This window comes from Drosophila kikkawai, chromosome 3R, assembly GCF_030179895.1.
Source record: "Drosophila kikkawai strain 14028-0561.14 chromosome 3R, DkikHiC1v2, whole genome shotgun sequence".
Taxonomy (NCBI): Eukaryota; Metazoa; Arthropoda; class Insecta; order Diptera; family Drosophilidae; genus Drosophila; species Drosophila kikkawai.
This window is the reverse complement of record NC_091731.1, coordinates 21,716,708-21,732,790: the sequence shown is the minus strand read 5'-3', so window position 1 is coordinate 21,732,790 and position 16,083 is coordinate 21,716,708. Positions and strand designations below refer to the sequence as shown.

The following is a 16,083-nucleotide window of genomic DNA, read 5'->3' as shown; positions in this document are numbered from 1 at the left end:
TAAGACTGTTTCCTTATAATAAAATATAGAATATGCTTCTATGGTCAAAACTAGATGGGGTTGCCTTAAGAAAAGATAGCTTAACTAGAACTTAGAGACAGTTTCTTTACAAAAAAGTATATGATATATTCTTCTCTATAAAAATAATAATATCCCTAATTGCTAATTAAATCTCCTGTCGTGCATAATGATTCCAAATATATATTATCCCTCACATAGACAACACTTAAGCCCCTCTAATCCCTATCTAAATTGCTCTCCTGAAACCTCCCAAACGCACCTTACCTTTGGTATTATGTCATTAAGTTCAATGAATTGGAATGCGCCCGCTTTGTTTGTCAATTTTGGCGAAATCAAAATATCAATGAGGATTAATTATAGGGCCATAAGGGGGAGGGGGGCTCCTCCCCCAATTTCCATATCAAAATCAAAACAATGAGGCACCAACGAAAGCGGCTTTCAGCTCAGTCAGACGAGTGCATTGTGCACATTATATTTGGTCGGAAAGAAATGGGTTTGTGTTGGCAGACATGTAATATTTATGGGCAGGCTCATATGTATCTGAGGGAAGAGGCATCCTGCAGTTGTAGCTATAATCCATTATGCAATTATTTCGCAGTGCATTAACATAACTCCACACACTCTCTCTCTCTCAATCTGTTCCTTCCTTCCGTTGCGTCCTCTCTCTTCCTTCCACTCATGCCACCATGCAGCTTTTCAGGATCAGACCCGCTCCAGTGCTTGTAAGTATATCCCCCCTAACAATAGACACGTAATCACGCACACACACCGCACACCACACACCACACACATCCTGGCTCGAAATTACTTTTACTCGAACTCACCCAACAACAGGCAGTAGATGTGCATATTCATTAACCGTCAGAGCAGTCAAAAGGCACAGCTCATAGCTCATAGCTCACAGCCCGCACAGGAGCCGTAAATTTGTCTAATTTATGTTCATCAGTTACCAGCAGCAGCGATGTGGCAGGCACAGGATGCGAGCTTGCTACAATTATGAGCCAAAGTTTGCAACACATGGCCAAATCCTAATTTACACAAAAAGCTAAAACCTCAACAAACGTTTTCTGAATTAATATTTGCACTTTATATATTTGAGCATTTATTTTTTTGTTTGGCAAAAAAGAGAGACAATGAAACGGATTAGTTGTAGTCTCTTAATTTGTCTAAAAGTTGTAATTTAATAAACAATTTCCATTACAATCAAGTGTGATGCAGGCGTACAAAGTATGTTTGTGGTAAAAGCTGTTAGAAAAGTTTAATTAAATGTTACATAAATGGTTAACAGTGCTCTGAAATATACCAAAATTAAAGTAGATTTAATATTTTACAAGAAATAATTAAATATAAATAAATAAAAATACAATTTTACATTTTAAAGTATTAAAACCTCTATGATTGCCCTTTTAAAATTCCATACTATAATGTTGCTTTTCTTTTAATGCTTTTGCTTTAATGCTTTCTTATAAAAAGCAGCTCAGGAATAGACATTTCTTCTTATTAAATTTACAAACAACATTTTAAAATATTAAAATCTTTCACTTTTTAAATTTAATTCCTAAAAAAACAAGCTTTTCTCATAAAAAGCAGCTAAGCCCCAAGAAATCTCTTCTTGTAAACCCTTTAAATGCCTTAAATCAAATATAATATAATATATATCCTTAAATATTAATTAAACTGCCTTAAATCCCTGCTAATAGCATATAAATCTCTTAGAGTATCTAATTTTTAACCTCATCTGCTTGCCACAGTTGCTGGCTGTAACAGAATTTGTTGTTTTCTGTATCTGCTTTTGACATGCAAATGAGTTTCGCATATAATTCGGTAAGCCGAAACCCATTTTGCTGAGGCTGCCGCCACTCAGTTGCAGTCTCAGCAGAAAATAGCGCAGAAATACAAAATACAAAAAAAAAGATAGTAAATGAATACGGAAAAGGAAAACCAAATCATCGACCGACAAGCAAAACTATTTGCAGATTTCAACAGAGTTTCTACTATTTTTTCCTGCTCTTCTTTTTCCGCAGATTTTCGTGCGCGCACAATTCGATTATAATCCGCTGGATGATGAGCTTATACCCTGCGCCCAGGCGGGCATATCGTTCCAAGTGGGCGACATACTGCAGGTATGCAGAGAGTACAACCGATGGCGATAGGAATCGTATAATTAATTATATTTGTTACCCGCGCAGATAATTAGCAAGGATGACCATCACTGGTGGCAGGCGCGACTGGACACGGTGGGCGGTTCGGCGGGACTGATACCGTCGCCGGAGCTGCAGGAGTGGCGGATTGCCTGCCAGACGGTAGACAAGACCAAGCAGGAGCAGGGTGAGTACCGGGGTAGAGGCATTGGCAGGCGTCTCGAAGCAAAACCTATCCGTGTTCTCTATGTGTAATTGGATGCTCGATATAATCAAACCAATCGTATGCTATATGAATAATTGTACTTATATTGGAAGTGTATGACGAACTCGTAGTTACTCGAAAGAAAATAGGGGAAAGCGCGCCCACTCTCTATCTGCTCTCTCTCTACGTCTCTTTTAAACACCCACAACACACACAACACCCAATGACACCCACATCTGTACACTCAACACCCAGAGAGTTGCATGCCCCAAAAAGTAGTCAAAGGAATACCTTTTCAAATTAACCCAATAAAAAAAAAAACAAGAAGGGAAAAGTGAAAGCCACCAAAACGCTGCCAAATTTCAAGCTAAACAAACCAAGACTCAACCTCCAATTTCCCCCCTCTCGCACACCTGTACAAATCTCTTATAACTTAGTTGCTAACCATGATTCTCGCATCTCGAAAACCAATAACCAATAACCGAAACCAAGAAATCGCTATAAACTGTGTATGTATGATAATATATAATGCAGGAGAACCGGGTGCTGGATGTTCCGCTCACGCAGATGGGTGTGATGGATCAGCAGGTAGTTACCATATAACCAAACAAAAAAACCCACCAACACACACCACTCTACACCACAAAATCCAAAGGAATCTCCACAAGGAGACCTGCCAAGACTCGTCTTTTAAACGTTTCTTCTTGAGTTCCTGTTATGCCACAAACAATGCCACACTAAACAGCAGAATTTCTATCGATAGCATAAAGTTGTATAAAGAATTCAGTTCCATATCCCTTAACCCCTTATCCATATCCAAACCCTGACACCCACCCAAGTTCCAAAGTTGTAGCTTTTCGTAGACGGCACCACCAATGAACCAACACCACTCAGCCCCCCAAGGAAACGAGTAGAACCACCTCTCATGATCACGTACGCCATACGCCACGAAGTTGTAGATGCACCTCAGACAAAGTTGTACCAAAGACAATATAATAATAAGATGTGTAACGGCAAAACAAATTCTTAAGCTAGATTGAGCCTCTAAATAAATTTTATTTAAAAGAAAGAGTCGGTAGTCACGCATCTTATTACTTATTTCCTTTAGTTGTACCTTACAGTACCCCCAGTATTAAACCCCGCTTATAAACCCCAAAACTCACTCTTTGAGAGACTTAGTTAGCTCCCAGAAAATACTCACAAACACAGAAACACACACCCTTTACACCTTTGCACGTTAGGCTGGCTTAAAGAACACACCGCATATTCAATTTATTTGAAGGCCTAGGACAGGCAGGAATCCGGAGCCAAAAGGAAATTTATTTATTCAGGACCATTGTTGTATCAATCATCTAAAAGGATTTATCATAAACTCATCCAATAAGCAGAATCGTGCTTGCTTTGTGCTCGATTTTATCTCTAATGCCTGCTCTACAGCATGTTTGTGTCTGCTCTATAAGCATGCGGCTCTTAACCTACTCAGCTCTACTACATATCTAATCTGCCTCTCCAAATGAAACAATTTAATAATATTTGGCCTTACATTATAACCAACAGTTAACTGCTCCATCTTCGGGCGCAAGAAGAAGCAATGCCGGGACAAATACCTGGCCAAGCATAACGCCATCTTCGACACGCTCGATGTGGTCACGTACGAGGAGGTTGTCAAGGTGCCAGGTGGGTTCACCAGCCAGCCAGGACGTGAAGCTTGTTTATGTTTACAATTCGTTTGTATACTTTCTTTCTTTTGCAGTTGGTGATCCAAACTTCCAGAGAAAGACATTGGTGCTATTGGGTGCTCATGGGGTGGGCAGGCGGCACATCAAGAACACCTTGATATCAAAGTATCCCGACAAGTACGCCTATCCCATTCCTCGTAAGTTTCAAAACTAAATAAAATCGTTAGAATATTTGCTTAAGTATATTTAGAAGATATTTTTGGCTCTTTAAAACGAAAAATCATCACTCAATTACTTGGTTTAATGATGCATAAATCGTTATATCCATTTTGTTTCCCATAAAACTTGAATCATCATAAATATTCTGCAAAATATGAGAATAAGCCATTATTTTCTTTTAGAAAATACATTTTTAACTTATAAACGTGGCACTTTATACTGTCAGCTTTCCCTTTTAAATTCCTCAATTGATTTATCAACCATTGACAGCGAATTATAGCTTCAAAATTTATGACTAACCTGGTTTCTTGGAAGTTTTTAGAGGATGTTAAGGTCCTTGACATATTTCGAAATATAAATAATGAGGAGTATAGGTAAAGAATGTCTGCTAATTCCTTTCCTCTTCCTCTCCTCTCCAGATACAACGAGACCTGCCAAACCCGAGGAGGAGAACGGACGCAGCTATTACTTTGTCTCGCACGACGAAATGATGGCGGACATCGGTGCGAATGAGTACTTGGAATATGGTAAGTTTCCCAATTTAACTTACTATTCCTAGTAAACTTAAAAACCCCTTCCAAATCCCTAAAAGGCACTCATGAGGACGCGATGTACGGCACCAAGTTGGACACCATTCGGCGCATACACACCGAGGGAAAGATGGCCATATTGGATGTGGAGCCGCAGGCGCTAAAGATTCTGCGCACCGCCGAGTTCACGCCCTATGTCGTCTTTATAGCGGCCCCCTCGCTGCAGAATATTGCGGATGTAAGAAACTGTAAATACAATGGATATATTAGAAACCATTCTAATTGCTTTCTTTGACAGTACGACGGCAGCCTGGAGCGGCTGGCCAAGGAGTCGGAGATGCTGCGCCAGCTGTATGGGCACTTCTTCGATTTGACGATTGTGAACAACGACATCAGCGAGACGATTGCCACGCTGGAGACGGCCATCGAGCGGGTGCACACCACCCCGCAGTGGGTGCCCGTGTCCTGGCTCTACTGACAAGACAGTGAGCTGGAATGCCCCGACTGCCTCGAGGGCTGTGACTGCGAGTGGGATGCCTACACACAGGCCTCCAATGTGGCGCTCTACTGAAGCGGAAGCGGAAGCAAGAAACACATCACCAACCACACCACAACACACACACCATTAAAGTATTACCAAGGCACAAACAACAGCAACAGAAGCAACAGTAAAAGCAACCACTAAGAGAGGACACAGTGAGGATGGATCGCAAGATCGGATTATGAATAGAAGGCGCCAGGCGCCGAGCTATATAATTTAAGTGTAAAAGGGTATTATGGGAACTGCGGTCGCAAAGAAGTGTTAATTGTCAAACAACCAATTGTATTGCCTCCTTTTCGTGTGTTTTAGCCCTACGTTTATTGGTATTATTTTAACGTATTCTCTGTTTTAAGCCATTCCATGTTCAGTTTTGTTATTCTTTAAGTATTATCATTGTTTTGTTGTCTTTGTTTTTGTTCAGCATTTAGTCAGAAGAGAACAGCATTAAACGCTTATGTAAATCTTGCACTTGTTAGTGTCTAAGTTAACTGGAGACCAAAAGGCACTCCAAAATTATTTTTACTCAGCGATTATTTACGGCAAAAGTCTGGTGAGCAGGGGGCGGGGGGCGTTGAACGAGTTAGTAAATTATAGAGAAAACTACGTAATTAAATATAATTAAACATAGACACGCGGAGACATACATACAACCAGAACGAACACGGAGAGCAGAAGGTAATAAGCGAATTATGATGTGAGCAATTTCAAGTGTTTCAAGCCAAGTAAGAACTAATTAATTACACACGGAGGAAGATCGAGTAAAGACAGTGGTAAGGTCGCAAAGTGCACGTTTTAAATGCAATAAACATAACGAAAAAGGTAACAGAAAACCGAAAATACAGAAAAAACAGCAAATGCAAATGCAAAACCAAAAAAAGAAATTAATTACACCACACACACACACACACACGGAGGTAAAAGAAAAACCATATATAATAATAACAAAATACCAAATTGTTGACGTTTAATTGAATTCAATGGGAAATGAGTAAGACACACACACACAACCAAAAAAATGCAATCAAACATAATAAACAAAAAAAAAGTAAGAAGTAAAGAAAAACCAATAATAATAATTGCAGCAGCGTTTAATTCAAGCAAAAGCAAAGTAAACAAATGGAAAAACATGGAGTGAGCACAAAAACAAAAAACAACACACATACTAACTGCAATTACGAATTAAAATAATTAGCAAAGGGAACGGAGTGTAAGAGGCAGGTCAACACGTATAAATATATAACAAAAAAAACAGCAAGGAGAATGGAGAGAAGAAAGTAGGAAAATGAGAAAATATGTATACACACACATATATATATTTTTCGAACAACTCAAACTCAGGTTGGATACATTGAAAATCAGTCAGTTCAATAAGATTAATATAGCGGAGCGCTTCCTTTTAACCCACAGCCAAAACAAAACCAAAAACCAAAAAGAAAATAATAAGAAATAAAAACGAGAACCTAAACTAACGAAAGAATGACCCAAAGATCCTTGAGTCGCTTTTGAATTGATTTGAATTTGAATCGTACACCCACACAGGCCCAGTAACCACCCAAAAGCAGCAGCTTCAAATTTTCGAGATACTTTACAATGACTGTCTTAGCAATCAAGCAACTAGATCAAGGATCCAGCGCTCAGTAATTTCGCTTTTGTCGTCCTAGATACCCTTTTCACAACTTAGCTTCCCTGATTTAGAGCTTCTGAGATGGAAAAAGAAGCGAATTTTCTCGTATCGAATAGAGATTGCACTTGATATCGAACTTAGCATTAAAAACAAACACGTGCCACGGTTCTCCAGCAGTCTCTCAAAGCCCAACCGCAACCCACACTCGACGACCCACTTGAATTTCCCAACCGCACCCACAACACCCACAAGAGAAGAAGACACACACACACACTCGTATATCCAGAACAATTCTATGGTTTCAAAATGGTTGAACAATTTTGCATAGAGTATTATCGTTAGGCGCTGGGCTATAACTTTTTGGTTCTGAGCAGGACAGCAGGAGCAGGCAATGCAAAAATCATAGAAGTATCCCAGTGACAACCGAACCTACCCGAAGAAAATACTGAAGAACTAACTACCTACCCACAACCACAAACCAAACAGCCGAGTGGCCAAATTAACTAAGTATTATACCTTAAAGCGAGGCGAGAGGAAACCTTATAAGGAACAACCTGGAGACGAGACGACGAGATGGATGTATGTACATTTTGAGGCTCCGCAAAACACCAAAAATGATTAAGGAGAAATGATTAGGAGAGAAATGCTCAAATCAAAATCTAATATTTTACGGTATTAACAATGGATTAGGAACGATTGAAGGACAGGATATATAGGATTGAATGTAGTAGGTTGAAGGGGGAAAACCGAACCGAAGGGCATCCCAAGAATGAGCTAGGATTTCAAAGGATTCGTTTCGTTTCGTTTTCGTATTTTTAATTGATCCTTTTTTTCTTAGCCGATGCGAGCAAATTGTAGCTGTACTCTAAGAATAATTTCACACTAAGATTAAGTAAAAATTTATTGTTGATATTACATAAAAAGAAAAAAGAAAAGAAAGAAAGAAATGAGAAGAGACAAGCACACATGCATGAATTAGAATTTTTCTCTAATTTCATAAGTTAATGATGATGATGATGATGACGATGATCGTGAAGATGAGTTGAAAAATGCTTATGATCTCCAAAATGTCAATATGTGTAGATTGACGCGATTTGAGCTAATTGAGTGAATTGTTATTAAAATAATAAATGAAATTAATGAATCGAACGATCGGGGGGGTCTAGACCCAACGCATCGTTCGATTGGGGCCGCTGAGAGTTAGTAAATATCATTTAAACTAAATGATAAAAATGGCATTATATATACATAGTTTAAACATGGGATTAATAATAATAAATTAAAGAGGAAACAACAAAAACCGACAAAGACGAAGAACGGGAATGCGAATTAAATAAAAACGAGTAAACACTGAAATACCGAATTTTAAATACATAAGTTTTGAATCATGATACAAGCAGCAAAGAAAGCAAAGCAAAAACCCCACACAGAAACCGAAACAAAATTAATAAAAAGAACTTCTATATATAAAACACAACAACAAAAAAACAAACAAGAGAATGAAATATACGAGAGATACAATTTCAACTTGAGCTTTTGCAATGATTTTCGGAAGTTCCCCCCCCCACACGTCCGCTCGACTCAAAATCAAAACCTTTCGGAGTTCTTAGAAAGCCAGCGGCGATTCTTCCGAAGAAATGCTCGATGGACAGCCGGTTGGGGAGTCAAGGCAATGTGACAAGCGGATGCCCTGCAGCCATGGCTACCTCTACCTACCAGATACAGATACATTTGTCATATCCGAAAGCTTCTAATTGAAACATTATACACGAACTTCAAGCGCTCAAAGCTTGACCCAAATTTGTTGGCATGTTTTCAAGGTAATGCGAATCTGATACTTTCGTTTTTTTTTTCTTCGGTTTTTGTCCAAACTTTTTGTGTTATTATTTCTTTTTGGCTCTAGACTGTAGTCCCAAAAGTTTTTGATTACAAAACACTGTCTGCTTTGGTTCTATTGAAGTCTTGCGCAAGCCTCCTGGCCGAGCGGGCCAACTGCAATCATTTCAAGCTGCTCCAAGCCCTTTCCCCCCCTGGACAAGTTGGAAGTGGAAGCGACGCTGCTACGTGCCGGGAAATATTAATAAGCGGAAAAGCTGTCCCCCCAGCGGCAGCAGATGTCAGCATAGATATTTGTGCCAGGCCATTAGCATTAGCATTAACCATAACCATCACATCACCGTTGGATTGGAGGAGTAGAACTCGTGCTGGCCGCCGCCAGACAGTCATTGAACTGCAAATGCCGGTGGCTGCTTTCGCTGCAACATGTACACGGCAAAGAATAACGATTACCCTTTAACAATTTCAAGGAATTATTGATTAGCAATGCTGATCTAAGTATATTTTCAGGTCATCTCGGGTTGATGTAAGATATCCTTTACTATTCTTATTTGATAATGATTAATTTGAAATGGTTTTCGCTTGCATAATTGTAATCCTAATTACAACTTAGAATACGTTATTTCTTAATTAAAAAAATTTTATTTTAGATATTAAATAGTGTTTCAAGTATTTTTATACAAGCCTTGTTATAAATATGCACTTTTAAAATTATCTTTGATCTATGATCGCTGATATTTCAACCTGTTATCGCTCCTAACATAATTAGAGCCTCCCAACTTGACTTTTTTATGTTGCTTTTTGCATAATTTACCTTTCTATTCTGCAGCAGGTAGCAAAACTCATTTGAATCTAATAACTTCCCACAGAAATGATCTACAAAACTTGTTTTAATTTTGTTAGCGTGTACTCGACTTACTCTAGCAACATGTTGCAGGCGTGGTGCAGCATATATCGCTGTTGCCGCTGCACCATGGGATAAAACGTTACATTTTCTGTAAAAAAAATATTGCAAGGTATATAATTTCAGTCAGAAGCTTACGAAACAGTGAAGGAGTCATTTGCGACCCTATAAATAATATATATTCATGATCAGCATTAACAGGCAAGTCGACTGACAATGTCTGAAGGAAAACAAATTTGTACCCATTTTTTCAAAATTTAATAAGGGGTTACATCGTTAAAATTCTCAAAAATTTACAAAAAATTTTAATTTTTAAAAAAATTAAGCTCAGTATGTAGATTTGTTAATCTAATAAAAACTAATACAGAGATGTTTTCCGATTTGAAATTAATGCATTTTTACTAAGTTATAATCGATTTTAATTTCGGTTTTTGATCAAATTTCAAGCTTCGGCTAACCTAAGTGAGGTTCTTTCTTGTTTTTAAATCAGAGACCTGCATTTAGTTTTTTGAAGCCTGGGACAAATGTTCAAAACTTTGATAGGTTGTGAGAAATGGTAGAACATCTTCCATTTTCCAACAATTTTATTATTTATTTATATTTATTATTCAGACGTATAATCTATATAGTAAATTAATATTATATTCGTCATTTTATAGATTTAAAAAATATATATTAGTTTTTAAGTTTTATATGTCTTCCCACAAAAAATCGTATTCGACCCCATAGTGCGCTGCTCGCTGCTGATCGCTGGCTGGTTCTCTCCGGCGATCGAGTTTTGGTAGCCAGTTGTCAGTTTGGTTTTGAATCTGCGCTCTGGAAGTTGTGCTGCTCGCGTTTGGAGTGTAAGTGCTGTGTGCTGCCTCCGAGCCGCATTCGGATTCGGATTCCGGCTTTTTAATTGCAATTGAAGGCACGTCGCGAGAGTGTCTGTGCCTGTGACTGGGTACTTGACTCGACTGTCACTCCGTCCGTCTGTCTGTCTATCTAGTGTGTGTGCTCTGTGTGTTGTTGCCGAAACCCGCGCGAATGTAATTCGATATCTCTGTCTGGGCCGATCTATTGATAGAGCCGCTGCTTATCACTCGAGGGCGCCAAGCGTAGAATCTCGACCCCTGACCCACAAAAAAAAAAAAACCGTAAAGACTCGGCGGCGACTTAACGATGTGCCGCTCAAGCAATAAGCTGTGAGCCAGCCCGCCTTGTGCAATGGCCCCCGGGTATCAGAGCGATAAGGCTAACCAGTGGCAAACCACTCTAGAGTTCGGATTAGTCTCCGCCTCCCGCCTCCTGAGCTTCTTCAGCTGAAGAGTCGCTTCTGGCCGCTGGTTACGTCAATTCCGATCCGCGTTTTGTGTTCTCGGTCAGGTAATAACCAAAGAAAAAAATAAAAATAGCAGCAGCAGCAGCAGCAGCGGCACCTCAGCGTCAGCGACAGTCGGTCGACTCAAGACAACTTTTGTTTAACACCGCTCAAGGAAACAACGCACACGGAGCAAGCATAAAATTAAGCGCGATATAAACTGCAGACCTTATGTCCCAAGTCGGTGGCGATGGCAGTGCCGGTGCCCTTCGTCCGGCTTCACTCCAGGCCCAGACCACAAAAGAGCACATAAAATGCGCATAAAGAATCTCCAATTGACTGAGCTTCACCACAGTGAAATACAGGCAGAAAAATGTGATGGTTTTTAAAACCCTTTTTGGTTATTTTAAAAAGTGATAAATATGGTAAAATATGACCAAGCTATGAGCGAAAAAAATTTAAACAATAATATGTTGACTACAAAGTTAAAGAGTAACTAAACATATATGATTTAGGATATTCATGAAAAATAATAATGAGATAATAATATTGACACCTTATTATTAAAAAGTTGATAATTTTAGTGGTAAAATACTTCCTTAAAGCATTTTCTAACAAATTTTGAAAAACTTGCCTATTAATTTAGTTCAAAAAAAGAATTTAAAAATACACTTAAATATATAAAAATAATAATACTTTATTGCCCTAAAGATACTTTTTAAGAACCCTTAGCTTAATGTTATTTTCTTATATTTTTTAGTGGCCAAATACTTCCTTGAATAACTCTCACATTATTTAATTCAGAAAATTTATTTTAAAATTTATTTAAAATGATACTTTATTAACAAAAGGATACTTTATTTATCTTTGTTTGTTTTCCTATATTTTTTAATGGAAAAATTCTTCCTTGAAGAAACTCTCTCATCAATTTAGTTTAAAAAATTCATTTTTAAATCCATTTAAATATATAAATATATCTCAAAGATACTTTGTAAGAACCCTTGGCTTAATTTTCTCTCAGTGCACAGGGAGTCACAGTTGACCGAGTTGATTTTAGTTGCCTTTGCCTCAGAGTCCGAGTGCGCGCATTGAATTTTTGATTCAATTCGTCTTCTTCATCTCGAACTCCGGTTCGCGGCTTCGCGGCTTTATTTTGGGTCTTTTGCACAAGGTTATGCGTCCGCTATTGTAAATACCCCCCGCCACCGAAAACTAACTATCATTATGTCATATAACTTATGCCATTCAAGTGGGACGCGCAGATTTTCAAAGCTTCAGCTCGAGTTTCGGTTACTTCGACGTTTCTATGTGATTTTTCACGGAGCCATAAGCTCATTAGGGGTTTTAAGTATAGAATTTGACAAACCCCAAAGTGGCTGTGGAGGTTTCAACCTTCGCGATCGCATTTACCCCGCAGAACTCATTAAAAAATAAACCTTTGCAATCTCACAAGTTCATCATTTGGGGTCAAGCTTGGTGTGATAATCGCGCTGCTCTGACCACTGATAATGGCGCTTGGCGAATATTTATTTATATATATATTTATAAACTGTACAATCAAGAAAGCATTTCCTGGAAGCACATTAGACACTTAATCGTGAGGCACCACAGATTTTTTTTCTTTGTTCCATTTCCATTCAGGGGTAATACCATTACGGGCAATTTTCCCGTCATTCTTCCTGATATTTTCATATAGTTTTTTTTTTTTGTTTAATTTTTTGTTTTGGGCAAGTTAAGCGACGCCTAGATTTTATGGTTCACGTAAATTGTTAACAATTTGAGTGTCATCATGGCTGTTTTTCGACGGCTGCCGTTTGCGCTTGACTGCTCGCGACAGGTGTGACTCACTAACGCGGCTAACACCCGGCTAACCTCTGTGCTTTTTGGACCGTCAAACACGTCGACGTGATGCTGATAACTGCTGGTATTAAAAACATTAAGAATGGGTCGCTTTGGGCCAATTTCTGGTACTCCACGGTGGCGGCTGCTTCCTCGCCGGCCATAATCCGGCTTAATCTTGGCCAGCTAACGGACAACCGGTCGTCCGAAGCGAGTGGGCCAACAAGAAAAAAAAACGGTTACGAGGCATGCAAAATGTTTTTAGGAAATAATTTGCAAGTCTAACCAACGGCAATATGTGTTTCGCTGCCGCCGAACCAATTTTGATGGCTTTACTTTGTGGCTGTATATATTTTTTTTATGGCCAGAGAGACGCGAGACGTAGCCTGAGGCTAATTGCAGCCACTTAAGGTGACTCCGATCGGAGCAGAGCCACGGCTCATCGCTGACAGGTGGCCTCTACTCAACTCCACTCTGCTCTGGTCTGGTCTACTCCACGGAACTTGGAGCTGAACCAAGCTCAGGCGGTTCAAGTTCAGCGCTACTGAAGGTTCACGGTCAATTAGAGCCCGCAAACATTATCGCCTCGCTTATATATAGTATATAGTCGGGTGGAAATGCAAACACGATGGCCCTGCAATTATGGCCAGTTATCTTGTGTAGTTAACCCTCTGTTTAGCAACTATTTTGTATGCAGTTTAGTTTATAATACTATTAACAAACAGAGAAAGAAATAAAGAATGCACTTTTTGATATTAAGAAAGCATAAAACTAGTTTGTCACCGATTCCTACGTAATACTATAATTGAAAACAACTTAGCCAGTCACTAGAATAAATTAACTTTAAATGAATGTTGAAGATTTTTGTTTACTTTAGCAAAGGAATGTGCAAAACATATTTATTGGAATATATTATTCCCAAAGCTTGGTTTTTCTTCAATAACTGAACTTTGATTATTTATTATTATTATTATTTTCTCAGCTAAAAATATTTATAGAAAAACCTCTGTTTTAACCTCCTGTATTCCCATTTACAGTACTTACCTTGCATGCTGAGCGATGAGCCCGCGGAAGAGCCTTTTTTGGCTGCTGACGCTGGCGCTCCTGATGGTCGGAGGAGGTCGCGAATCCCAGCTGAGGATTGGCAAGGCCATCAATATATTCCTGCGTTATGGATACCTAAGCATATCGATGCGGGTAATACCTCTGAATGATAATGCTGAATCAGAGCGATGGGTGTTTAAAGAGCCCACCAGGAACATTTACAGGGTGAGTCTGCTTCTGCCTGTCTTTATTAATAAGCAAAATCTCAGAGCATTTGTTTTAGATTGTCAACAATTAATCATTAAGTATTTATAAAGTATACATTAAGCAGAGCTCAAGCTCCCTGACTTAAAGCTATTATTTAACTTACTGACACATGGAAATTTTATAGGGGCATCGCATTTCTCGATGTTTTAACCTTTGGACAAGCTTGAAGCATTTTTTAAAACGTGTAATTTGTGGTTTTAGTTGCGGGAAAGCTTTTTGTTGTCAATTACATTTATTTTTATTACGTTATAAAGCAACATTTGCTTAATATTTATTTATTTATAATTGGGGGTATTATGGTAAAACCAAGTACCATTTGTAAATTAGCTTCAATTAAGTTTAAAAGCTTCAGCTACCAAATTTAATTGAAGCTCCATAAAAACCACTTATTAAACCATTAAATTTTATTTATAACAATAAGGAAAGGTGACTTTGAGTAGCCGAAGTTTGTATACCCTTGCAGTTTGCAATTGGGTTTAAAATCGATTATAGTGAAGCCAACTTATAATATATATTTCTAATTTGGAGAGCTTTTCCAATCTAGTTTTAAAATATTACTAAGTCAACATAATGAATTTGAAATTGTAAAAATTATAATTTTACCATTCTTCTTGCAGAACCTGAGTGGCCTGGCGGAGAGTCACGAGGACACCACGCCGGGCATCTTCCATGGCGACTTCCACATGGAGTTCTGCGAGAATCGTAGGCAATTGTTCCAGGCCTACTTTCGGGACTTCACCATCGACCGGATGGACAAGCCCTGGGAAGCATTCACGGGTGGCTGGTTTCCAGACAATGCGGCCAAGAAGCTGGGCATCAACACCTCGTTCATCCAGGGGGACTACTCTTACGTCCTAGTGCGAGTGGTGCGATTCCGAGAGACTGGTCGCCTAAATGCCGAGATCCCGGTGAACCAGCAACTGGAGCCCGATGTGAGATCACGGATAGAGCAGCTAGAGATAGGAAACTTAACCTCTGCCATGCGTTTCATGGACGTAGTGGGCACTCACTATGTGAACTCCTATACCACGGGCAACTCCCTCTACCAGGTGTTTGTGTACAGCAGGAAGAACTACCGCATGATCAAGGATCGGATCAAGAGTAAGGGCCTGAACGGCCTGTCCAAGCTGGATCTATACAACTACTTTGCTCCCTGGTTTGCCGAGCATCTTGGCCAGATCAGGTCGGCCAGTGCCAATGCCACGGTGGAGCGTTGGGCGAAAAGGAAGCTGCAGTACGAGTACTACGTGGTCAAGTATGTGACCCTGCTGAAGCTGCACGGGAACAGCACGCTGCTCCGGTCGCTGGACGCGCTGCTGGGCAACGATGCCATCCTCCAGCTTGACCTCAAGTCGCTGAATCCCGTCTTCCGGGAGCAGCCCGAGAAGGAGAGCTGGTTCCACGAGGTCCTGGACAACAATATGAAGCTCTGGGAGCTCAATATGCCGCAGAGTCATCCCAGCCGGTAGTCGCACAGGAAAATTATGATTACTTTCAACTCAAAAGAGACTTCCTTTGAGTCGTAGGATTTCTGTGCTATTTATCCGGCCGCCAAGGATCAAAAGTTCCTAGATGCGTAGTTGTAGTTAGGTCCTCTAGCGCGTAGTTACTGTTCTGCCTGTGATAGTTTTAGGTAGTTTAATTGAATCCAGATCTAGAGTACACACATCTGACTTGCATTTTAGCCAACTAGCCCGTAAGATCGCCTTATTGCTGTACTAGTTTTTATACGCTAATTATACTGATCAAAGTCGAATTAATTGTTTAATTTATTGCTTAGTTGGGTGTTCATATATATAAACTTATCTTTCAGTTTCCCTTCTCATAAATAATTCATTTTCGAATTTGAATAAAAAAACTGCCTGTAAAAAATACTAAAAATACTCAAAAACCGTTACGTTTATGTTTACTACGTATTGGATTACGTTAA

The 16,083-nt window shown here is 39.3% G+C and overlaps 2 protein-coding genes across 11 annotated transcripts in view; both read left to right on the top strand.

The window, feature by feature from the left end:
• Positions 1 to 8,487, top strand: part of CASK (peripheral plasma membrane protein CASK) — a 45,869-nt gene extending 37,382 nt beyond the window's left edge. For 4 of the 9 annotated variants that reach the window (XM_070286569.1, XM_070286570.1, XM_041775247.2 and 1 more), the window contains 9 exons: positions 714 to 743; positions 2,046 to 2,144; positions 2,211 to 2,349; positions 2,902 to 2,955; positions 3,925 to 4,044; positions 4,121 to 4,243; positions 4,685 to 4,792; positions 4,858 to 5,033; positions 5,094 to 8,487. In XM_070286569.1, the coding sequence (XP_070142670.1) occupies positions 714 to 743; positions 2,046 to 2,144; positions 2,211 to 2,349; positions 2,902 to 2,955; positions 3,925 to 4,044; positions 4,121 to 4,243; positions 4,685 to 4,792; positions 4,858 to 5,033; positions 5,094 to 5,273 (1,029 nt within the window). In that variant the 3' untranslated portion in view covers positions 5,274 to 8,487. The remainder of the gene's footprint in view (positions 1 to 713; positions 744 to 2,045; positions 2,145 to 2,210; positions 2,350 to 2,901; positions 2,956 to 3,924; positions 4,045 to 4,120; positions 4,244 to 4,684; positions 4,793 to 4,857; positions 5,034 to 5,093) is intronic. The other 5 variants (XM_017165116.3, XM_017165118.3, XM_017165117.3 and 2 more) reach the window with 3 other exon arrangements.
• Positions 8,488 to 10,504: 2,017 nt separating this feature from the next.
• tsl (membrane-attack complex domain containing protein torso-like) lies at positions 10,505 to 15,909 on the top strand. Of its 2 annotated transcripts, none has more exons than XM_017165246.2 (3): positions 10,505 to 10,545; positions 13,880 to 14,111; positions 14,771 to 15,909. In XM_017165246.2, exons 2-3 carry the CDS (start codon positions 13,902 to 13,904, stop codon positions 15,620 to 15,622), a joined length of 1,062 nt encoding a protein of 353 aa, XP_017020735.1. In that variant the 5' UTR covers positions 10,505 to 10,545; positions 13,880 to 13,901; the 3' UTR covers positions 15,623 to 15,909. The 2 variants fall into 2 exon arrangements, with proteins under 2 accessions (XP_017020735.1, XP_017020736.1); XM_017165247.3 differs by lacking the exon at positions 10,505 to 10,545 and adding an exon at positions 10,575 to 11,068.
• Positions 15,910 to 16,083: the final 174 nt, after the last annotated feature.